The 26,643-nt window shown below is 34.6% G+C and overlaps 1 protein-coding gene across 1 annotated transcript in view; it reads right to left on the minus strand.

Moving 5' to 3' along the window:
* Positions 1-26,643, minus strand: part of PIK3C3 (phosphatidylinositol 3-kinase catalytic subunit type 3) — a 129,595-nt gene that overhangs the window by 88,033 nt on the left and 14,919 nt on the right. The window contains exons 4-7 of the mRNA XM_019751746.2: positions 25,747-25,876; positions 8,248-8,334; positions 6,266-6,361; positions 3,622-3,693 (exon numbers count right to left, since the gene is read on the minus strand). Coding sequence (XP_019607305.1) covers positions 3,622-3,693; positions 6,266-6,361; positions 8,248-8,334; positions 25,747-25,876 — 385 coding nt within the window. The remainder of the gene's footprint in view (positions 1-3,621; positions 3,694-6,265; positions 6,362-8,247; positions 8,335-25,746; positions 25,877-26,643) is intronic.

A 26,643-nucleotide genomic window follows, 5' to 3' on the forward strand; every position in this document is an offset into this window, starting at 1 on the left:
TTTTTTTGTTTGCTTTTGTGTGTTTTTTTAAATTACAGCATTCATAATGTTAAAGCTGCAACTGTTGATGAGCATTTTCTTTAGAAAAGAATGCACTAAATATACAGACATCTCATTTACCTGATATTTTGGTAGAAGTCACACAAAACTGATACCTATGATCCCAATATGACAAAACTTGTTTACTCTTGGGCATTTTGTAGGTAACCACCAAGTGTACACATTTGTGTCTTTCAAATATCCAGAATGCAAAATACTTGATTTTATAATGAAAATTCAGTGTCAATTTTAGATATATCAACTCAATATTATTATGCTACATAGGGACTGTGAAGGTATATAGGTGTTTGTTTCTAAAAGATTCCCAAGAGACTTTTTTTTCTAACTTTTTACTCTTTTTTCCCCTATCTCTTCCTCTGATGTTAGGCCATTAGCCATTACTTCCTGTGTGAATAACTGGTATTTATCTCTGTCATCATGTTTTCATCTTCCAATGTGCTACTTTTAATCTATTACTTTGGTCTCATTAGGAAGGTAACTAATCTAAATAGAAATTCATAAAAGAACAACAAAATGGTTCAGAATGATGTAAATGAGTTATAAGTATGAATATCACGGTATCTATTTTGCCATTGAAAGGAGTTTTTGCCTGGAACTTTCTAAATCTAAAGTCATGTAATTAAATCTCTGTTGCAAAGCAGGGATTCTTACTCTTTCATATCCATGAGAGAGCTACCACCTAAAAAACTCCAATAAGTAGGTATCTCAAAACCATCTAACATACCATGATTCAAACTGAATAGTTCTAGTAACTACAATAATCTTCCATATTTTGCAACCAACCCAGCCCCCCTAAAATCTTCACCCTTTGATCCTAGTGTTATATCCTGGTATAAGCTAAGTCCCCTTCTTTACAATGACAATCTTTTAAACACAGGCAGCATAACTCATTTTATTGCACTCTGCTTTATTGGACTTTGGAGTTTTTTCTTTTTTTTTTTAACAAATTGAAGGTTCGTAGCAACCCTGCATCAAACAAATCTATAGCACCATTTCCCAATAGCATTTGCCCACTTCAAGTCCATGTCACATTTTGGTAATTCTCGCAATATTTCAAACTTTCTCATCATTATTATATTCATTATGGTGATCTGCGATCAGTGAACTTTGATGTTACTATTTTAACTGTTTTGGGGTGCCACAAACCTACCCTTATAAGAAAGCGAACTAAATCGATAAATGTGTGGTTGTACTGAGTGCCCCACTGACTAGGTGTTCCCCCCATCTCTCTCCCTCTCTTCAGGCCTCCCCATTCCCTAAGACACAACAATATTGAAATTAGGCCAATTAATAACCCTACAATGGTGGCTAAGTGTTCAAGTGAAAGGAAGAGTCACACATCTCCCAGTTTAAATCAAAAGCCAGAAATGATTAAGCTTATTGAGGGAGGCATGCTGAAAGGCAAGATAGGCCCAAAACTGGCCCTGTTGTACCAAATAGTTAGCCAAGTTGTGAATGCAAAGGAAAAGGTCTTAAAGGAAATTAAAAGTGCTACTCCAGTTAACATACAAATGATAAGAAAGCAAAACAGTCTTATTGTTGATGTGGAGAGTTTTAGTGGTCTGGATAGAACATCAAACAAGCCACAACATTCCCTTAAGCCAAAGCCTAATCCAGAGCAAGGCCCTCTCTAACTCTCTTCAATTCTATGAAGGGTGAGAGAGGTGAGGAAGCTGCAGAAGAAAAATCTGAAGTTAGCAGAGTTTGTTTCACAGAATTTAAGGAAAGAAACCATCTTCGTAACATAAAATGAGAGGTGAAGCAGTAAGTGCTGATGTAGAAGCTGCAGCTAGTTATCCAGAAGCTCTAGCTAAGAGAATTAAAGAAAGTGGCTGCACCAAACAACAGATTTCCAATGTAGAGGAAACGGCCTTATGTTGAAAGAAGATGCTGCCTAGGACTTTCATAGCTAGAGAGCAGAAGGCAATGCCTGGCTTCAAAGCTTCAAAGGACAGGCTGACTCTCTTGTTAGGAGCCAGTGCAGCTGGTGTTTTAAGTTGAACCAATGCTCATTCACCATTTTGAAAATTCTACAGTACTTAACAATTGTGCTAAATCTACTCTGCCTATGATCTATTAATGGAACAACAAAATCTGAATGACAGCACATCTGTTTACAACATGATTTACTGACTATTTTAAACCCACTGTTGAGAACTACTGCTCAGAAAAAAAGAGTCCTTTCAAAATATTACTGCTCATTGACAATACACCTGGTCACCCAAGAGCTCTGATAAGAGATGTACAACTGCATTAATGTTGCTTTCATGCCTACTAACAAAACATTCACTCCTGCAGCCCTGGATCAAGGAGTAATTTCGATTTTCAAGTCTTATGAAGAAAAACATTTTGTAAGGCTACAGCTGCCACAAACAGTGATTCCTCTGAGGGATCTCGGCAAAGCAAACTGAAAACCTTCTGGAAAGGAGTTCCCATTCTAGATGCCATTGAGAATATTCGTGATTCATGGGAAGAGGTCAAAACATCAACATTAACAGGAGTTTGGAAGAAGTTGATTCCACTCCCCATGGATGACTTACAGAGGTTCAAGACTTCAATAGAGGAAGTAACTGCAGATGTGATGGACATAAGGAGAGAACTGGAATCAGAAGTGGACCCTAAAGATATGACTGAATTGCTTCAAACGCATAATAAAACTTTAACAGCTGAGGAGTTGCTTCTTATGGATGAGCAAAGAAAATGGTTTCTTGGAACAAAATCTACTCATGGTAAAGATACTGTGAAGACTGTTGAAGTGACAACGAGAGAATATTACGTAAACTTAGTTGATGAAGCAGCAGCAAGGTTTGAGAGGACTCCAATTTTGAAAGAAGTTCTACTGTGGGTAAAATGCTATCAAACAGCATCAAACGCTACAGAGCAATCATTTGAAAGAAAGAGGCAATCAATGTGGCAAACTTCACTGTCTTATTTTAAGACACTGTCACAGCCACCCCAAACCTTAAGCAACCATCACCCTGGTCAGTCAGCAGCCATCAATATGGAGGCAAGACTCTCCACCAGCAAAAAAGATTACAACTCACTGGAAGCTCAGATGATGGCTAGTATTTTTTAGCAGTAAAGTATCTTTTAATTAAGGTATGTACACTTTTTTAGACATAATGCTATTGCACACTTAACAGACTACAGTATAGTATAAGCATAACTTCCATATATGCACTGGGAAACCAAAAAAAATCATGTGACTCGCTCTATTGCAATGTTTACTTTATTGCAGTAGTCTGGAACCAAACACGCAGCATCTCCAAAGTGTGCCTGTACCTGTTCTCCCAAGTCCTCCCTTTAAGACCACATTCCCTAGCTCTTTCAATAATCCAAATAAAATGGCTCCCCAACGCTGTATCATCCTAACCTTATTTTTGCATGATAGTATTTCTTGTAAGAATCCCATCTGAACACGATTCCAGATAGCTAAGTGGATTTATAAATCAATTTTAGATAACTGAGGTATACTTTTTAAAAAGAAAGTGTATGATGTGGATCTATGCTATAATCACTGTAGAATAAAGCACTTTCATAAGAAATTTGACAATAACTCACCATAGACATCTGAGGATCAGGAACTTTCACTATCTCAAAGCTGGTTAAAATTGGAGATGACTCATCACCATCCTGGATTAGTGTAATAAGTTAAAAAATACAAATAAATAAAATGTAACCAAATAGTAAGAAACAAAACATAATAATGTACACTTCAATGTATTTAATTCTATTTAATGAACATCATTCCTTCCTTTAAAAAAATTAATCTTCCTTCAACTGTATTTTAAAATACGTATCTATTTTTTACCTTTTGTTGCTGATAAAACTTTTTGAGAAAAATGAAATCTAACAACAAAAATTTGTAATCGGTTTTAGAAATATGAGGTCTGGAAATAGCAGATTGCTTTTTTTTTTTTTAATACTTTGTTTATGACAACAGCGACTCAAAAAAAATATGTCCTAATTTTCAAACATGGAACAAGAAACGACATAATTAAAATATGGCACAATGGATGTGTTGCATCACTTGCAAAAACTACTAAGTGGATGTTTGTAACTTCAAATGATCACAACTGAGTTCCAATGAAATGTAGAATTTTAAGTGTGGGATTAATGTTACACAAATTTATACACAGCTAGAGACTCAGCAGCACTGATCCTGAGAGGGATGCCTACTTGACATAATGTAAACTTAAATAATGAGAATCAATTCTTAAGAAATAAAGCTGTCTTATTTTGTTGGTATTATCATTTTTGAAGAATGTTGGCTTTTATTTTTATCCAGTTCAGGCAAGAAAGGTAATTCAGCGTAATAAATGTCACTGCATACATACTGGAAAAGGCTAATCTAATTAATAATTAAGGTCAAATTCATTTCCTCACATTTGTACAACTAACATCAAGTTTTTCTGTCAATTTCCAAATGCTACTGTATTTTCAATTTTAGATATGTTCAACAAAATCAGGACAAACTGAAAGAGGGGAAGTACTTTGTGACTTTACTTTAGTTCAGTAATTGAGTCTTACAGAAAACCACAAATTCCCACAGCCGTTGTTTAACAGGCTGGTTCTCAGTCACAACACCAGAAAACACATTTATCAGCCCAACTGTGACAAGTAATCTTCACTAAGGCTATCTGTCACAAAAGACAAGTGACAAGAAAGTCTATTTCCATTAGATTCAATACACTGGCCCAGCAATCTTTACACTAAGTGGAAATATGACAGGGTAGGTACACAGGCATTAATTTATGGGCAATTTTCAAGAAGCAGTAGAAAGGGGTCGAGAACCTTTTCAAAAATACTTGAAATTCTTCTAATTTCTATTCTGTTATTATTTCATCTATTATCAAAGCTGTCTTTCAAAAGATCCTTCACATCTCCAATGTTCAAAAGTACCACCTCCATTAGCATGCTTTTGCAATATAAACTCCATATGGGCAGGAAATATTGCTTTTAATGAAATCACATATAGTATAAAATGTAAAATATAATTTTATTAAAAAGTATCCATGACAAAATTTCACTCACCTACATTTCCCTTTCTTTTTAACAGTGTTTCTAATGAATTAAAAAACGTTAGTCTATCTTTCTACCTTCTTTTTTTTCCTAGGGAATATCATTTACAAAATAAAAAACTGAAATAAGTTAACATTTCCTACCCTTTTGCTGAAGGAAAGGGAGACAAGCTTAAGGGAAAAAATATAAACTTGAAAAATATAATAAAAGTGATATAAATTAACTATACAAACCCTATACCTCCATTATGAAAACATCCTTCAAATAATAATTTATACTTATATTTAAAAATCACTTGTGACAGCTTTAGCAAACAACACTAAAATTTAAGTGTAATTTAAAAGTGCTGTTTCTAATAAATATACTGCGTATAAGCTTAGCTATCGGATAGAAGAAATATTATTCTACTATGCCATGTATCAAAAGTCTGTCCTCATTCACACTGATTTTAAGCATTTGTCTAAGCATTTCTAAAATAATTGAAGGTATCTGATTTATGTGGTTTTGAACTATGCATAGAATTATTTCTGTAGCACTTAAATGAAGACCCTTCAACAAGCATTTAAGGCACAGGTATTATTCCAATAGCTACACGTCAAACATATTTTACTTTTTTCACACAATGAGCAGACCAGAAGAAATCCAGAACTGGGTATGTGTTATTACTCAGCCTACTAATAACATAATTTTCTTAAGTCTGCATATATTGTATAAATAAATGCAGATCTGTAAAGTCTTTCACACGCATACTTATGTTAGGGTCACATACACAATTCCAACACATTATATATACCCTCAAACAACAAACAAATCCTTAACATTTAACAAGTTACCATTTAAAAATGATTCCTTTTTTACTTTTCAAATGAATTCTAATTGTTAATAAAGCTATTGCTTTAATGTCCTACGTGCCAATTTGCAGAACGATTAATCAAAAAGTTTTTAATCTCTTGCCTATTTATTGAATTCTGTAAGCCAAAACTGCATTACATGAATGATCGGCTTTCGTAATCTTGTTGTAGCTATATGATTTGATTTGTGCATACATAAACAGCTGCTGCTAACAGCTGTCTACTGCCATCTTGCAACCAAATAATTCATCTCAGTAGGAACAACAGTAATTTTTGTTAATGGTTCCCCTCCCCTATACTTTAGAGACCATAAACAATTCCAAGACAAATACCTTTTCATAATAAACAATACCATATTCCTTATCATCACACTTGACACATCGAAACTCAACCATCAAGTACATGAAATTAGAACTTCGTTTTTCACTCTAAAAAAAAAAAAAGAGGTTTTTGTTTTGTTTTGTTTTTAAAGAAAAGTGATCATTTTTAACACTCTCTTAAAGAATCAGTATATATTGTTATTCCCACTTCAGTAATACATGGATCTATAAAGTACAACTTAAAATTTAACCAATTTTTATTTCAGTATTATAAATGAAATTGTTCCATGTAACACTACTATTTTATTACATACAGCCCTGCTGTTTAGCCTGTAGTTCCCACTATTCACTTATAACTCCCTCCTGAAACTTAATAACACTGTTGCTTTATTCAGCAGTTTGGATTTTATTACATAAAATTTTGACAGTATTTTGTATGCATTTGTACGTGAACTATTTTGTTTCCAAAATAAAGATTGTTTTTGTACTTCTAACAATTTTAAGCAAAGAACAGCTCATCCTTAAACCATATGATTAATCTAACTATAGCAATTACTAAAAGTATAACAAAAATCAAAAGTAAAACAAAGCATGTTAGTAAGGACTGAGGTCAATTATTTTCAACACATATAATCTTTACAAGTTTTTCACAATTTATAAATGGTCTTAAGATGACTTGCAGTCATTTGTAAATTTTTATCAATAAACTTTATACTGGGAAATAGTTACTTCTTCCTGAACATAAAAAAATGATGACTCTGTGTATCAATTTGTCCTCTTAAAAAAGCACAAATACTATGTTAATAATGAAGTCTAAAAGGATAATTAGTCTTGACCCCAAACAGTTTTTAAAATAGCTTTAAATCTATATGTATACAATCATAAAAGGCTAAAAAGGTCATTTAAATTGTTCAGCTTTATGAAGCATATTATATAGTCTATTATGGTAATGGTCTCTGTCTTTTAAAGAGGAGGGTGGGGATAATGGGAAAGGCTGGACAAAGTGAGCCCTAACATTACCTTTTCTACCCTAGGGATACCTAAACTGAAGAATAGAAAAATATGGGTAAGCATTTTGATTAAACTAGTTTTAGAGGGTGATTATTATAAAAATTCAAAAGAGTAAACTTTTCTTCCAGTTTAAATATATGAGAATGCACTATAAATAATTTTGTAAAAGGTGCCCAGTATTCACACTGAATATAAAAGTTGTTAAATACCACTAATTTCTTTTTTAAAAAAAAGAATAATGCTAGCATACAACTTTTACAAGTGTTTGTTGTAAAACTAAACATTTCTCTCTCTTTCCACCTCCTGAAAACTTTTCAGAGAACACTGATCTGTGAAAGTCACTATAAGCTAGGTATATCACAAAACTAGTATTTCTCTTTCCAGATGTGATTAATATAATTGTTACTTCTGCTTTCTAGATACCAAATGTTAGGCCAAATACCTAGTGTTTCAGTACAGGTATAGAAAAAAAATGTGTTGTAACTTTTGGAAAGAGTTTCGTTCAAGCATCTTTTACACATATTCTACACCAATACATAAGATCAAGAAATAAACTACTTGAACCATATAACTTTATTAAAAGTTCAGAGTCCTATATGTAGTACGTAAGACAAAAAGTATCTTAACTAGGAAAAGGACTTGCTAAAGATGATTTAAGGTCACTGAAGAGGTAGCACTGTACTGAATCTGAGCTGCCAGAGTTAGAACACGCAAGTGAGCCATCAAACTTATACGGGCTTCACTTACATGATATTTAGTACACTTATATCCACTACCTACTTCATGGTTGGACATAACATTAAAATATACGAAAGGCAGCTATCCCAAGTTTTCTACTTATTAATATAGAACTCCCAACTACATGTTACCCCAATAATCCCACATTTGTCAGATACCTGGCAATGAATAATTCTTCTTTAAAAAATGTTGATTTAAATATCTGGAGAAAATAGTTTGAAATAAAAAAGAGAAATACAACCCACCTCATTTATCATTTCAATTTCTCTAAATGTCAATCTGTCCAGCCAATCTACTTTCACCATGTGTCCTTGTCGATGGGCTTTGGTGAGCTGTAGAACAAATATAATGGAGAAAATGTTAACGTACATCTCACAGAAAGAAAGATAAAAAATAGTAATGCTCATCCTTTCAACACCATAATGGAAGTGATGGCTAGTGTAAAACAGAGACTAGGAATAAAGAAATAAAACTGTCTTTGTTCACAGATGACATGATCACCTATGTAGAAAATATGAGAGAATGGACCAAAAAAAATTCCTGGAACTAATAAGCAATAATAACAAGGTTAACAGAATACAAGGTTAATATACAAAAGTCAGTTACTTTCCTACATACTAGCAATGAACAAGCGGAATTTGAAATTAAAGACACAGAGGTATGTAAATTATATCTCAATACAGCTGTTATTAAAAAGAAAAAAAAAGCAACATTTACATTAGCACCCCCAAAAATGAATCTGGTGAAAATCTAACAAAATCTATAAAAAAATCGATATGAGGAAAACTACAAACTCTGATGAACGAAATAAAAGAACTAAACAACAGCAGATATGGAGGGTGCCACAAAAATGTATACACATTTTAAGAAAGGAAAAAACTGTATTAACTGTAATACTCAATATATACCGATAACAAAAATGAATGTGACTTGTGTTTAGTTTTGGAAGAACCCCCATCTTCCCTTCCCAAGTAGCTGTACCATTTTGCCTTCACACCAGCAATGAACAAGAGTTGTTGTCCTATGTCCTATAACTGTACCATACCATCCAGGAATCACACTTCTTGGTATTTTCCTAAAGAAGCTGAAAAATAATGTCTACACAAAAACCTACACAGAAATGTTTATAGCAGCTTCATTTGTAATAGCCAAAACCTGGAAGCAACTAAGGTGTCCCTTAGTACTGAATGGATAAATAAACTGTGGTACTCACAACAGTATAATATTATTCAGCATTAAAATGAAATGGACTATCAAGCCATAAACAGACACTGAGGAAACTTAAATGCATATTACTAAGTGAAAGAAGCCTATCTGAATGACTGCTGTATGAATCCAGCTATATACATTCTGGAAAAGGTAAAACTGGAAAAGGTATAGAGATAATAAAAAGATAATTGGTTGCCCAGAATTGAGGGAAGTAGGGTTGAACAGGTGGAGCACAGGATTTTTTGGGCAATGAAACTACTCTGAATGATACTATAATGATGGATACCTGTCATTATACAATTGCCCAAGCCCATAGAATGTACAACTCTAATAGTGAACCCTGAGGTAAACTAGGGACTTTGGGTGACAATGATGTACCAGTAGGTTCATCAATTTTTTTTTTTTTTAGTTTCATCAGTTGTAACAAATATACCACTCTGGTGGGGAATGTTAATAATAGCTATGCATATATGGGGGCAGAAGGTATGCGGGAAAGCTCTATACCGTCTTCTTAAAATTGCTTTTGTCTCACCTTCACATTTGATATAGCCGGATACATAACAGAAACCATACACAACTATCAAGATAAGAAAGGCTTGGGCTAATGACTAATCATTATGTTTTGTTAAAGAAAAACAATTAAAAAAAAAATTTTAAACGTCCACAATCTGAGATCTAAACATGCCAAAAAAGTCATTTTCACTTGTTTCGAATTCATGTTTGCCGCTAACATTACTTCCTACATAGAAAGTATATTCCTAGCTTCCCTATATGAATACTAAAGATGACTGTTCCCAAACTTACAAACAGCAACCAAAGAACGTATAGTCAGGACAGCAGTACCGTAAACTGATAAAGCCACTTTGGACGACAAGTTTAAATTATCATAGATACATTCACATTTGTGTATCATTATTTACAATAAAGAAAATTTAGACATAAAAGAATGTAAATGTCCATCTACAGTGGGAATCGTTGAGTAAACGATGGTACACACACTATGAAACGCTACAATCAACAAGAAAGGAAAACCAATATACCCCGATAGGGCAAGATCACTGCAATACTGCGAATGCAAAGCAACTGCATCAGGCTGTTTGCAAGCCTGCCTCCCGCACCGGACTCTTGAGATTGAGAGCAGAATTCCTAGATATTGCGCTGCTTGATTTAGTTTTATAATTTCTGCAGAACTGGAACATTACCACTCAAAATGTCCCCTAGCCACCCGTGCTATTGATCTACTACTAGGTAACAAAGCACCCCAAACCTTAGCGCCTTAAAACATCCATTTTATGCTTTTTCAGGATTCGTGGGGAAGTCATCATTTTGAGGGACACCTGATGTTTTTTTTCTGTTGGTCTAACAGTTTCTGCTGAGGCTGTTGTCATTTGGTGGCTGGAGCTGGAATGTCCAAGAGTTTCACTCCCACTTCTAATGCCTTTATGGAAGAGGGTGGGCTCAGCTAGCAGACCTGGGTGGTGGGGCCTCTCTCTTCCTGCTTCTACTCCCAGGGCGGCTCCATCTCACAGTCTTTCAACACCGTCACTCCATCAGGGTAGCAAGACATCTTACATGGTGGCTCGCTGTTCCCAGAAGTGCAAAACCAGAAGCAATCAGGCTGTCTTAAGTGTTAGGCCTAAAACAAGACGAGCGTCACTTCGGCTGCATCACGTCGCTGAAAATGAGTCACAGGGCTAGTGCAGGTCCAATGCAGAATGGTACGAGTAGTGGGAGGCACGTTTCATGGAGGACCACCTTGGGAGACTAGCTAGCACAGCACTTCTTGGGAAGTCCAATCATATAACCAATTGCTCAATTACAAAAGAGCAGGGGGAGAGAATCTGGAGATGGCAGAGTTTGCTCCTGGCTGGACTTTAGGCAGCAGGGAAAAGCCTAGAATTAGCTTTCATAACTCCTAAATGATTGGCCACTGCTTTCCTTTCCAAAATAATCTACAATGCTCTGACTGAAAGGCTACATTCCTGCTACCCTTTTCAGTTCTTTCAAACCACAAGAATTTTTACTTTTATGACTCAGTGTAGGAGAAATAATTAAATAATTGGATGAAAACATTTTACTAAAAATTTTGTAAAACTATAAAGCACTATGCAAATCGTTAGCAGCTATTGTAAAGGCCCCAAACCTATGTCATTTCTTCTCTCATAGGTGTTAACAATGTAGAAAGACTTGGGTATTTTTCTCCAGTCTAAAGCCACTTCTAGTTCTCTCCAGGCTGGGAACTTCTATAGATAATGAAGACCAACAATGAACTTTAACAATTTGTATTTCATTTTGTGTCTGAAATGCCAGTGACCTATATCTTTCAAAAGAGAAAATCTGCATTCTGTTGAACAGCAGGGTAAAACTAGTACACTGTGTTTCAAATTGCGTGTGAAGAAATCATCCTCACTAGGGTGCCCATCCTAGGAAAAAGATGGGTCAAGAAATCAGTGCATTCTTTCTTTGTAAGGAATACAAGTTTCTACAGAATTCACAGGAAGTCATACAGCGCTCAGAGGAAAAGCCCACTGTCACAAACAGCATAATTACTGGACTTGAACTTCTCCCAGAATTAAACAGCAAGGGGTTTTAAAAGCTATTTAAGTAAAGAGAATCTGTAAGAATGAAATAACAAGATGTTGAGGAAACTGCTTGGGGACTAATCATGTATGATCAGGTTGAATGGGAGGACAGAAATATGTGCTTAAGGAGGATGTCTCAGAACTATAGGTGTTCAATACAAGTACCAAGGACAGAACTAAAAGTAGGCCAACTTGCTGCATTGGATATAGACTAAGAACAGCAGGGAAAATGAATGTCAAACCAGATCGTGGTGTCGGGAATAGACAGACTTCCACGATCACTTCTCAGAGTTCCTTGCTCTATATTCGAATCTGCCCCAGTAGACTATAAGCTCCTTGAGAGCTGGAGCTGCGAGTGGTTAAGAGAACCTAGCACTTACTCACTGAAGAATGTTTTTATTTATTGAAAGGCCTTCCACAGTGGAAGGGTGACAGCACTGAAATTAAATGTTTGTATACTTTGGAATTCAGCTCAAGAGCTTTGGGGAGTCAATGTAAGGCAAGGGGGAAGGAGTGACATTTCAAAAGGAAGCTGGAGAAGAGAATGATTCAGGCCCTTGGTCCCTTTTCCATAGTATTTATATACTGGAGTATTTCTCTATATTGAGCTTCATTTTATTGTACTTTAACAGATTGAAAGCAAGACCCTCCACCAGCAAAAAGATTACAACTTGCTTCACTGTGGTGGTCAGGAACCAAGCCTGCAGTATCTCCCAGGTATGCCTGAATTTTCAGCATAAATACATACATACCACTTGATTGCTGTTGGTAAGTTTCAAACTTCTGTCAGGTCCTCTGCTCTGGAGATAATCACAGAATGTGAAGAGAAGCAAGTTCCCTGCCCTCCAAGAACTTAAAGATAGGAATGGGTGAGCCGTTCTTACAGTAAATGCCTGTATGTGTAACTACAAATTGAAACAGTGACATGAAAGTAATGAACAGGGTGCTGTGACAGAAAATAACGAGGGTCTTGAGAAGGCCTCTCAGGTAGATTTAAGCAGAAACTTGAAGGATAAGGGGTCAGCTAAACAAGAGGATGAAATCTTCCAGCAGAGGAAACAGCTTGTTTGTCAGCATAGTGGTGACCTTGGTGTTCCCAGGCATTAAACAGAGATGGTAGTTCTCAGTAACTATTTAACTGAAAATAAATCAAGTTCTCTTCAAGGTGGAGAGTAGGAATATCTTTACATGCATATATGCTTATTGGGAATCAGCTTTCTTGAGGTCATCATGATTTACATTTTTCTAGACATTACATTTAAAAAGCCTGAAAGGGAAAAGGAAAGAGTAAGAAGGACTGAAAAACAATGTTTATCTACTTCAAGTCTGCCCACAAATCTGTAGAGGTAAATGGAGAGACAGACAGATGGACAGACTCAAAAGAAAACTGGAAAGATGATTTCTGCTTTACACATTTTCCCTAGCCAGTTTCTTCCATGTTCACATACCTAATTTTTCTTTACAAAAGACACCAATGAACACGTATTTATCAAACGATACTATATACATGGCCCAAGTTCACAGATGCTATGAAACGTGGGTCAGTTTTGTTTGCTTACTAAAAGGTGGCATAATTGCTTAAGGAGTTTAATAGCTCGCTTTGAAAACGAGATGAACACATAAGACAGAATATAATAGAATAAAAATAAAATCAATGATGTATACTAAATTTTGATCCTGATTTTCAGTACCCACATATACTTGTGAGGATGTCTAATAACTTGGAAATATAGCATATGAGCAAATCAAATAAGCCATCTAAAAACAACTCAAAAGCAAAATCCTCACTTTTTATTGTCAAGCAAATAGAAAAATCTAAAGTTGCTAACGGCTTTACATAAGCACAAAATTGCAAACACTTTGAATATCCAACCACAGTACATTACTGAAATGAATTATGGCACATCCATACTACGCAAAATCCTGAAGTCTGTACAAGTCATGTTATACAAGTACACCTTGTTATACAAATACACCTCACTTAACACCATTGATAGGTTCTGTAACTTTAAGTAAAACAACACGTAACAAAACCAATTTCACCACAGGCTAATAGATACAAACAAGAGTTAAGTTTCTAAAGCATGTCATCATTATAAGGAAATGATGTCATTTGAGGATCTGCTGTATCTTAAATGACTTGAAACAAATTTGAGATGCCATTAAGTGTAAAAGCAGAATTCAATTAAACACACACACACACTATGATCCCAATTTAAAAATAACTACATATACATTCATACAGAACATATGATTTACTGAAAGCACATCAACTAAAATATTAATGATAATTATTTCTGAGAAGGGGGTCAGAGGTGATTTTTATGGTCTTTGCGCTTTAACAATCTTCTATTACTGCAAAAGATGCATATTATCTTTGTAATAAGGAAAAATGTTATTTAAAAACTAAAACTTTTTCAAATTGTAGAAAAATATCTCTCTTGAGAAAACCACTAAAGGTCAGCATTTATTAGGATATGATAAATAGTTATTTTACCTCATGATAAAAACTCAAAGAATAATAACGTATTTGATTAATGATACCATCTGAAATGAAAACCAGGCAGAACATAATTGTTCTCTCAAATTATTTCTTCCAAGGGCCTTTCAACTAGGTCCAACTAAAGAACCATATAAATTGAATGATGCTACCATTTTTCAATATGTGGCTAATAAAAATTCCTATAATATAGAAATTTATAGGCTTTAGGTATCAAATAACCTTACTTATGTCAAAAATACAACTTTAACAGAAGAGCTGCACAAAAATTGATTCCCCCCACCAAAAGTAGTTATATAATAGGTGATGCTTGGTCCACTGGGTTCCCAAAACACCGAAAATAAGACCTACCCCAAAAATAAGCCCCAGTTAAGATCGTCAGTCAGATGGATGCATTTAGTACATTATCACGATGTTCCAGAAGATGACATGACTGTATTTGAATAAACGTAGATTGTTGTACATGAAAAAATAAGACATCCCCTGAAAACATGCTCTAATGCATCGTTCGGAGCAAAAATTAATATGAGACCCAGTCTTATTTTAGGGGAAACACGGTAGATACACATATACTTTCATAGAGAATCTAAGGGGGAAAAAATGACAAAGCTGTATTTTTTTTTCATTTTTTTCTCTGCCACTTGAAAAACAAACAATCAAAAAATCCAGCCTTCTCTATCACCAGATAGAAAACTTAGATTCACAAATCCTATTTAAATGTTCAAAATTTCACTCTTGAAGCATTTATAGGAATATTGGCCAACAAAAGTGCATGGTACTACTATATGCAAGAATATATTTTTTCCAGCATGATTTTACAGGGTTGTGTTTATTCAACTACCTCAAACATATCTTGTTCCTCTAAATTCCCTCAAGGTGAAGGCCGTAATGTAACCTTTTCAACCCTAACACTTTCCTCAGCCTAGACTAGAAACTGAGCTGAATTAATAAATACTCATTGAACAGAATTCCATTATTAGTCAGCCAGTCCATTTGCATAATGCACTATAGTTCACTTATAAATTTTTATTATTAAAAAGTATAATTCTTCAATAAACATAAGACAATAAGTCTCATCTGTACCGAATTAAATACAAGCAATGCAGTAATTTATAATTCAAGACAAAATGTAATTGTATGTAAGAATTCATTTGAACTACTGAGAGTAAAAAAGGAGTTGTGTGTATATGTTAGAGAATTTGCATACACGCCTATGTATTTAATTCTTTGGAAGCATAGGAGTTACTTCTATCTTCCTGATTAATGAAGTCTTAGCCACAAATCTTCAATTTTACTTTGAAACTCTACATGTAAATCTTATTCAGGAAGAGTGGCATTTGCCTCATAAAAGTTTCATTCAGCTAAAGTTCTCAAAGATTAATCTCGTCTTAAAACCACATTACTTCTATTTTTCCTGGCAGAAATTATAGTTGTAAAGACAGACAATAGATTTACAGGACATAAACCAATATTCTTTTTAGAGTTCAATCTTACCCTCACGAAACAAATTTAGTCTACTTGCTACCACTGATTTCAAGACAAATCCAAAAGTTTTGACAGTCTTAGAAAACAGTTAGCAAACCAAAATGACTGATAAAAGGAAGATTCTACTATGTATCATTAGGAATAAATTTCTAAGAGATTCTCAAACCCTCCTTTTATGACACAAAAGAATGGCAACACATAATCAATTCAAATAAGCTATGTTTATATAAGTTACACATATTATTTATACAAAAACCTGTAGCTAAGAGGTATTTTCGATGATGTCAATGTTGTCACTGAACAAGTTTCATAGCCTCGAAAATTTCAGCAGCTGTCATCATAATCTGTTATTACTGTCATTTACAAAACATGTGAGGAAGGAAATAGAACAAAATGAGACTACTCTGCCCAACTCAAATTTTATAGCCAGGATTCTGGGTTTTTTTTCCTTTTTAAAGCTACAAATGTCTCCATTAATACGTTTGATCACTGTTTTCCTTTCTCTAAAACATAGGCATTTAAAAAACAAGATTTAAAATTTTTTTTTCCTTGTCAGTCAAGTATATCATTATAGACAAAATATATAAATGGGGCACTCACATTTTTCGAGAACATGAAATTATTTCTACTGTACTCATTACTATATATATGGTCAAGTCACAATGGCTTGTTTTACATTGTAGATAACATGTAAATGTAACAGAGATATATACAGACAAAACCTTGTATGCACTTTCCATGTCCATTTACTTAATGTGGGTTACATAATTATGAGTACCAGCTTCACATTCCTAAATTGCTCTAATTGGTCTAATGCTATACTGCATATACTGTTCCATAACTAATAGTTCATAAATCTGGTTGGAAAATAGAAAACTAAAGATTATCAAGCTACCTCAGTTATGACCTAAATCATTATCACTATGGAAAAAAAAGCACTTTCTTTATGCGAAGAGACCTAATCAAGTACAGATGTTACAAAGAATACCAACTTCCCAAGAAAACCCCTAACATAAAATCAACTCAAAGTATCTCTAGTTTAGTGTTATATTCTGAAAACAGTAAATTACATAATTACAATGAGGAGGAAAAACATTAATAGGTCCTACTAAATAATTTATCCAATTAAATTAGTTTTACTAACAATGTTAGTTTATTCATGAAAATGATTTCAGTCCAGCTAACCATATTTTATCAATGAAAAAATATCCACAAATACAGAAATAATTGGTTATTCAATGAGCCACCATAAGAGCTATAAATCAAAGGTTTTGACTGCTAGTCTCTGCCCAGTTATAATGTATCTCATTACTATTTAAATCTTCAACCAGTTTTGATAGTTCTATTAATTTTAAAAGCATAAAGGTCATGCCTCCATTTTTCAAAACATATCCTTGGATAATCCCATGTTCCTCATTTCTCTGAAATCTAACTACAAAAATACCATTACATGCATACAGGTTTTAAAATACACATAAATCATTAATTTGATAATCTATTCTAGGATTTATAACAAAAAGTGATGTCCAGTTTATAACAAAACTCATTTTTTAAATCACAAAAACCAAAACATTTGCCGATCTTATTTCCCAATAAGTCTCTTCCGTTCTCTAGTTTTGTCTAACATCAAAAGCAGATAAGTAAAGTTTACTTTCTAGTTTCAATAATGTAGAAAACAAAGACAAACTGATAATCCTCCCACAACAAACAGCTAAAAATGCAAAATAACAGTAAAATAGGTATAACAATTTAGAAAAGTAACCTCTGTAAAGGATGAATTTGCAATCTAAAATTATAATCCAATAAAAGCTAAAGTCAATAACCATAATAAAAACTGGAATATATGCACCAGAAATGCAGATAATAGAAAATTTGAAATAAAATATTTCCAAATAAAATAATATAAAAATATAAAAAATAAATCAAAGAATCAAAACACAAAGAAAAGAACAGGATGTTATTACTATAGGTATACACAGAGAATGCCAAAAAAATGTATACACATTTTAAGAAAGGAAAAACTATTAAAATTGTAATACTCAATATATACTAATAATAAAAGATGAAAACAAGTCACATTTGACTTCTGCAATTACAAGAGATACTCAAAGTGGTTACCATCAGTGTCCAGACACTTCTGATTACGGTGAACTATTGCAGCGTTGAGCAAAATGTCCACTTGCATATATTTTTTTGGCACCTTCGGTAGTAAGCCTTGAATTTATATGTCCAGCCCAAACCACCTCTTGTGACTCACAGTTTCTCTTGGGCTGAATTCACCGAGTCTCTCTTTTAGATTCTCAAATTGTTAAAATATCATGCCTTTCCTCCAAACATGTTGAGAACCGTTTTCTTACAGTCCAAGACTCATCTCTAACTTGGTTCATTATTTCATTCCTCGATTATAATTGCAATCCAAAAGTATAATGTGACAACTTTAGTTTTTTTTCCAAAGTTCCTGTTACTCCCCTTTCACCAACTTGTTCCTTCACATAGGTTATAATTAGTCCTGGAATAGTCATGTCTTTTTTTCCTCAACCTTCTGAAAAATTATCCTGTGATTAAGCAATAATTTGACGAAAGCTTGGGCTAAATAAATGAGACTTCACTGCTAACTTTCTAGGTGAAAGTTTTTTTTTGTTTTTTGGGGGTTTTTTTGCGATCACACAAAGAAACTATCAGTCACTTCTCTACAGCTCTAAAATGTTTCTACAAGTTTATCAGCATCTGTTCTTTTTATCTTTTATCCTTAGTAAAGGGGTCTCACATGTGTCTGTACCCTGAAGTTCCTGTATTTTGTTTCTTTGAACAATATATATCCTGTTTGCAGTCGTCTTTCCTTTCCTCCTTAACCTTAGTTCTTTGAGGTCTATGGGAGAAAGAAATCTTAAGAGCATTTTTGTTTTACTGCTTTTAATTTATGCATTGGCTGCACCAATTGAAGCCATAAGTATTGTTTGTAACTGGAGTCCATTCACAGCACAAATACGTAATGGATACTCACCACAGGTTAGTCACTGCTCACTAAGGTACTGGGCACCATCTTTCATGCCATACCTGAGGACCCACAGGTGTATGTACATTGTTTTCATATTCCCTCTGCCGCTTCTCCTATTTTCAATTTTAATCTTCTTGATAAGAACAACACCATGCAAAGTCTTCACAATCCTTAAATCTTAAACACACCACTGATACTTATCTTTGGAAAGACATTTATAGAAAGAATTTAAAAACCTGATTTTAAGTCCTGGTTCTATAACTTAGTAAACATGAAACCTTAAATAAAACACTTAACTTCTCTAAGTTTCCATCTTTTCATAAGTTTAAAAATAATGTATGTATCATGAGTTTGTGTCGAGGCCCAGGGCAGGCCACCCCAAAATACCCCACAACGACATGTCAATTACTTTGAATGAAAAGTTACTTGATGGCATCCAGTCCAAGAAGGGAATGTGGACCCTCCCTTGTCTCCTTGAATCAGAAAAGTAAATCTCCCCTGTGAAAGGTGGTCTCCTTGCTCCAGGGGTGATAAGAGAGAGAGACACCTTAAAAGCTAGAGTTAAGGAATCCAGGGCCGAAAACTTCATATAAACAAACCCTGTTACTCCTTCACTAACTTACTATGCAAGCTCAAACTTTGTTTAGGGTCCTTACTAATGAGTACCCAAACCTACAGTGCCTTTGTCCTCTTCTTTCTCCACAAATTTATTGTTTGTCTAAAAAGTATAAAAAACTGGCTGGTTCATCGTTTCAGAGAACATCATCTATCATCTCTCATGCACACATATTAACTTGTTTTTTTTCCTGTTAATCTGGTCTTGTGCTAGTTTTATTATTGATAGAACTAAAGAAGGGGAGAGGGGGGAATTTCCCCCTCCCCAACATATATTACAAGTCCAATTATTACATTTGTTAGAATCAAATAAAAGCAAATAAGAGAAAGTAATAACAACAGCTAACATTTATTCGCGCTTAGTATTGCCATGCAATATACTAAATCCTTTAAATACTTTATTTCACTTATATTTAGTCTTCATGGTAACTCAGAAAAGGAGATATAACTATTATTCCTATTTTACAGATGAGCATTCCATGGCTTAGTAAAGGTTGAGGAGCTCATCTAAGATTACATTTAAACCATAGACACAACAGAATCTGAATGAAAAACGGTCTCCAAAGCCATGATTTAACCATGTCTCCATTTCATTTCTCAATCTATGCTAAAGGATTTTATAGATATTAAAGCACTTTATACATGCAATGTGATTATCATTATACTTATTATTTTGTCTCATAATGGCCCTAACAATGGCAGCATCAACCTCTTCATATACTTTGTTGCCAACATTTAGAAGTGTGCCTTCGACATAGCAGGTGACGGGTGGTGGAGATAAAGAGGACTTGCCCACATACTTAAAATAAAAATCTGGGTGAGTTACTCTAATTAATGCCTCAATACAAGTACCCATTGAATGCAATGCATTCAATTGCAAAGTATTTTCTTTCAAGGGCAAATGTTTCAGCAGGTCAAATAGTACTATAAAATAATTTAAAATCTAGAGCCTCAATCCCACCTCAAAAAATTATGTGACCAGAAAATATCTTGTCACCTTAACCTCAATTTTAAAGGATTGTTTTGTGCTCATGACAATTTGGCAGTTTGATGCAATGTAGCCAGTAGTCACGTAATCCTGCAACTAGAAAGATAACGTCAAAAAGCCCTTTTAAAATTTCCCCCAAACCGCAGTGGGCAGGCATCTTTGTGAAGCATGTAAATGTCTAACTATTACATTTTGTACACCTGAAACAAATTTTCAAAAAAATGCAAAAAAAAAAAAAAAAAAAAAATTAAAACATTAAAAATAATAATAAAGTGATTTAAAAAAATTTTCTCCCAAACGAAGAGAAATATCTCTCAAAACTTTCTCTCCTTCAGGCTGGTTCCTTCATGGCTCACTAAGAAATCAACAATCTCCTGAAGACTAATTTAATTTCCAAGGTGCCTTGAAAAATGGCATCCTGGGTAGCAGACACAAGTAATATGATTACCAGAAAGACAGTAACATGGTTACTCATCCATTACAAATTAGTGAATGGGCACTGTAGGCCAATGCTGTCCAACCGAACTTCTGGCAATAATGAAAATATTCCACATCTGCACTGTCCAGTAAGTAGCCACTAGCCGCATGCAGTTGTTGAGCACTTAAAATGTGATTATGGTAACTAATAGAGCAACTAAATTTTTAATTTAATTGTCACATGTGAATTGCGGCTATTACCTTAAACAGTACAGCTCTAGATTATAAATAACCCTTTGAATTGACTGACAGGAACCTAGTCACAAGATACTACGTCGTTATTTCTGGATGAACTAGAAAAAGCCAGTGCCTACTGTTATAAACCTGAGGTCTGGACCCTGGACCACAGTGACCCTGTACAGGCAATCTGAGAGCAGCCTGAAACATCCCCACATCTTCCCACAGCTTCACTGCACCAAGGCTCACAACATCCCCCAGCCTCTCTGTGTCACTCAGACCACAAAACATTTTTCATCTAGTCCTTACTTTCTCTTTCTCGCCTCTTAATCAAATTGACAGAAAGGAAAGCACATTCCAAAGGCATCCAGCAGAGATGCTAAAATGAAAAAGAGACAGTTGAGAAGCATGGTTTTGCACTAACCTTTCATGTCTAAAGACGTGGATTCAAATATAAATCAAACACTAAAGCTGGGCAGTCACATCCAAAACCCCAGGTGGATATGCATTCTAGTCATAAAACTCTTACGGGATGACAAGCTGAAAAACAGAGCAGATGGAAACAATGGGCAAATCTGCTCAAGGCCACAATCATATAAAGGCCGGAACATGGGCAATGCAAGTATAAGAGACGCTCCAGAAGTCTGGCCTTTGATTACTTTCACAAACCAATGCAAACAGAAAGATACAATAATAGTAAAAATTCATTAGGGAACTCTAGGGATGGGAAAGAGAGGGGGGAGGAAGGAGTATATATTACTACATGTATGTCTTCCTGTTCCCTACTAAGTCTAAGAAATCCAGTTACATAAAATAAGAACTAAACTGGAGACTAGTCAGTTTTGTTTCCTTTTCTCACACTACATAGTTTTCCCCAAAAAAAACCACTCACGTTCACAAAATGATGTAAAATCATTAGAGAGGTTAATTCCACTAAAATTCTTCTGAAAGAGTTTGATTTTTTTGTAAACTGTTAAACCTAGAAATAAGGCTTTTAAACTGCATTTATTCACATTGCAGTTATAATTCAACTTTCATCGCTAAGCAGTAAGTCAGAATAAGAACATTTAGTCCAGCCTGAGTTTGAGGTTCTTTGCTTAACAATTATCTGACGCCATCTTTTCACAGGCCATTTAAATAATAGTTCATCTTCATTTCACAGTCCTCTTGTCCCATTATCCCTAGGCAGCCAAGACTAACGCATTTCTATAACTGAATAAACTTTCTAACATTGCAGTTTGAAAACTGTCGCTATGCCATTTATTTAGGCTCATGGGTACAATGCATGGTAACTCTGCTTTCCTATTATTAAGATTTATGTACACCTTTTTACTCTTGAGCCAACTGCCCTCTCAACAATTAGAAACAATCACAGTAAATTCACTGGCTGGAAAATCAAAGTGCAACAACAGGATATAAACCATTCAGTTCTAAGCACGTGAACCTCATCTATTTGAATACTCATTTCTTTTCTTATAAAGGGAGTGTGAAAATTATACGTATTACATCTAAACTTTCTGTTCCTTTTGTATGAAAACAGAAACATGAGCATACACATTCTTGCGCAGTTTTTAAAAGTGCATTGTACCAAAAACAATTTCAAAATGTTTTAAGGAAGGGAATGATAATGTAACTGAATGAGCTTTTTAATGTGGAACCAGAAAAATGAGAGGTGGGGGAGAGGGAAGAAGAGTGATAGGGAAGCAGGAAGAAAGAGAGCTATTGTGTCACAATTTTAAAAACAAAACAAATACTAAGTATAATTTTAAATTCAAAACATAGCAAGTATCAAAGTATACTCTTTCCCTGCTAAGTTTAGAAGTTAGGACCATAACAAATATCAAAGTATCAAAGGGACTTATACTCAGGAATCCAGTCTGAAACTTTAAGAAGCAAGCACTAATCAAACAACAAAAATAAAATCTAACAGCACAGCCACGTCACTCACATTGGGCAGGCCCTGACTAAATCTTGAGGCACATATGTTGTAGAAGAAAAGAAATGACATGGACACAACACATTCACAATTGCAAACTGATGACCACATGTTTATTCTCTACTAAGGTGATAACTATAAAATCCAGGTAAATAAATAATCCCAATTTTCTGCTATTTCAGTACTTTTAGAACACAGACTATGAACAGCTGCATATACACAGAACCTCAGAAATCATTCCTTCTAAACTTCTGATTTTAGAGGCTCAGAAATTATTTTCCCTGAGCTGGTAGGATGGCAGATCTCTGACTCACTAGTGTTCTTCCCACCGTAAATTGCTTCCAAGTGCTCAACCTTCCAATGTCATCAAACCTAAGACATTTTGAACCACTTTCTTCAATAGCAGCAGGGATGCAACAGGTTCTGAAACCTCCTCAAAGCACATGACCAACTTCTGTATAGAGGAGAATGAAACATATTAGCCCAAAGTGCCAAGAAATAAAAAGAGCTTCTTTCAAAGAGGGAGCAGTTCCTTCAACAATGCTACAAACATGATGCATTTTTACCCTTAAGAAAAGTAATTACTGGTTTTAATTGTTTCTATTTAGTTCCTGGGGAACATGAGTTAACACTAATGCAAGCTGTCACAGCACAGCAAGCTCTGAAGTCTCAAAAAGTACAATTAATTCTATTAAGGGCAAAGAACTTTGAAAAGAGCTCATCTCCAATTAGCATCATAAAGACTGTAAGATGCTTATTCTCATTAATTTTTATTCCTATTTTAAAGATTTAGAAACCAATGCATAAAGACTTACTTGAAAATTGTTAACCACTCTGGGTAATACAGACAATATATAAAATTTTAATAACTCCTTCTTGAAAAAGGAGGACCCAACTTGCCATACGCTATCATATGAAGAATTTAGACTATCGATGATTGTTACCAATTAACAAAAATGCTAAGGAGGCTTCTTTCCAACACCTCATTTAGTTCTGCATATGCTTAAATCATCGGTTCTGGAATTGCAAATGTGCACTGATACCCCATACAATTCTTTCAGGGGTTATTCTTTCAATATTAAAAGTTGGTCATTATTAAGTCACATCTTTTTCTTCTACCATAAAAATCAAAAGATAACAACGAGAAATGTATGCTATAACACTGTGCTACATTAAAAAGCCAGAAGTCCCATTCAAACAAATTCCAATGCTGCATATACTGCTGTTTGAAGAATGTCAGAGCCAATTCTTATAAAAGTTGTTTTTGAATCTCCCATCGAAAATAATTGGAAAAAAATTGAGAACATATGAACAGAAGCTTATATAATTCATTTAATGAAAACCAAAGTGGATGAATTTTACAACTACACAGCTTTGTATTTCTTGACTCTATCCTTCCCCCTCAAATTTAGTGTTCTATCCCTAATGTGAATCATAATACCGTTCTCGACACAGCAATTTAAGAGCATTTGCTTCTTCAACACATGCTATGTCCCTCTTGCATGTGAGATTTAACCGTTTCTGACCTACAGGCTATAAATGAGCTCAATCTGATGAAATTTCCATTAACTATTCAAGGTTTATAAAAGTCCCAGAGTAGTTTAAATGAAAGTTCATCACTAAGATAAACTCTTGAAGAGAAGGCAGACACATGAAAAGCCTGAGAACGTTCGTAATATCACATGAAAGAATGTAAACAAAATCTCAGAATGAGTGGTTGTGAAAATTAAATTTATTTATTTAATGATAGAGGAGGGAAGCTGACAATAGTGATTTGGTTACAAAGCCTGTTAGGAAGACATGACATCATTTCTGCATAAAAGAGCTATGTGAAAAGACACAGAAGGGATTTGGCAGCAAAAATTTTATGTTGAAGCACAAAGCCTAGCCAACGCAAATACTTAATCTTTTATCATTAAGATTTTTACCACACATAGGTTGAGGTAAGAAGCTGTAAAACGCCTGGCATCAAACCTTCTCCAGACATTAAAGAGTCATATGTACTAACAAGATTGCAAAGGAAAATCACATGTAAGAATGAAAAGAAAGTCTCTTAAGAAAAGAATTGTAAACGGATCTTTAAACAGTATCCAGCATAGTGCTGTATGAACAGATACTGACAAAATAAGTTATACTGTTCTGATTTAAGCACAGAATTGACCTTAGCTTTTGTATTTCTAAATGAAAACACTTCATTAAACAATTTTGAAAACGGGTGGAAGTGGAATGAGGGCAATTTAGACTAGCTAACAGTACATGGAATCTTCACTTCCCAACAACGATAAGAATCTCTAGCATGTAACACTGGCATCTTTAACACTAAGTCAGCAAAAAAGGTAGGCGGTCCTCTTGGAAATATCACCAAAAGCTCCACATTTTCAAATCTGATGGCATTGCAGACACAAAAGGCCATGTAATATATGATTCCATTTACAGGAAATGTCGAAAATAAGAAAAGACACAAAGATAGAAAATAAATTAGTAGTTGCCAGGGGCTGGAGGGAGGAGGAAATGGGGAATAACTACTAATGGATACATGGTTACTTTTTTGTGTGAAATGTTCTAAAATTAAATAGTGGTGATGACTGCACAACTCTTTGAATTTACTAAAAACTAATGCACTCCACACTTTCCAAGGGTGAATTTTATTTCAATAAGACTACCATTAAAAATTAAATTCAAATTAAAAAATAATCTGACAGAATTCATAATGTTCATTTACAACACAACAGACATCATTCAGAGCCTTCCACCTGTTCCAATAGCTTCTTTTTTACCTTGGCAAGACGGCTCATCTGATCTTCTGAGAGAGTACTGCTTGTTCTGCCAGGAGTTTTGGTGGGTTCTGATCCATCTGCTTCTACATTAGGCCAGACTTTCAAGTCATGCATCCCCTGGCGAAACATGCTAGGCAAAAAGAGAATGTTCAGGGTAGAAGTAAATGAATGCAGTTCATTATAAGAAATTTTAGATCCCTTAAACAGAGAGAATTCCACACTAGGAAATGCATGTCTCGCTTGCCAAGCATTAAGCCTCCAGTGGCTTGTAAAGTAATTAACTAAGCAACTAAAATCCACGTAACACTGTTTTCACATGCCATTTTTTTCTCCTACAAGCAGTTAGAACCTTTAGAGAGAGATTCTAAAGGTAGACTAGAAGGAGAGAACAATCACTAACGGACCATACATCCTTCATCTCTTCAGTGGAAATCTTAGAAATAACAGAGATCAAATTCCTACCCAATGAAAGAATGTCAATTTACAAAACTGTCTACTCGAAGTGACAATTCAGCATAGTAGACTGTACAGTTAGACTACCTAGGGATTGAATCCCAGCTGTGTCATCTATTACCTACATGACCTTGGGCAAATTACTTAACTTCTCTGTGCCTCAGTTTCCTCATCCATAAAATGGGATAATAAAGAGTACCTGTATCTCACAGGGCTGTTAGTAAAATGAAATAAATCAGTGCAAAGCAAATAAAAAGTACTTAGAATAGTACCCGCCACATAATAAGCATTCAATAAATGTTAACTGTTATTATCATTTTCACTAGGTACACATTGATTTTTCTCTTCTATAACAGCAATGTCTAAAAGGGAATACAATAGTAGATCTACATAAGAAAAAAATACCCATGTCTACAAACCAGAAATTAAGCACTTAGTCAGAAC

The sequence above is a fragment of the Rhinolophus sinicus genome, linkage group LG09 (assembly GCF_036562045.2).
Source record: "Rhinolophus sinicus isolate RSC01 linkage group LG09, ASM3656204v1, whole genome shotgun sequence".
Taxonomy (NCBI): domain Eukaryota; kingdom Metazoa; phylum Chordata; class Mammalia; order Chiroptera; family Rhinolophidae; genus Rhinolophus; species Rhinolophus sinicus.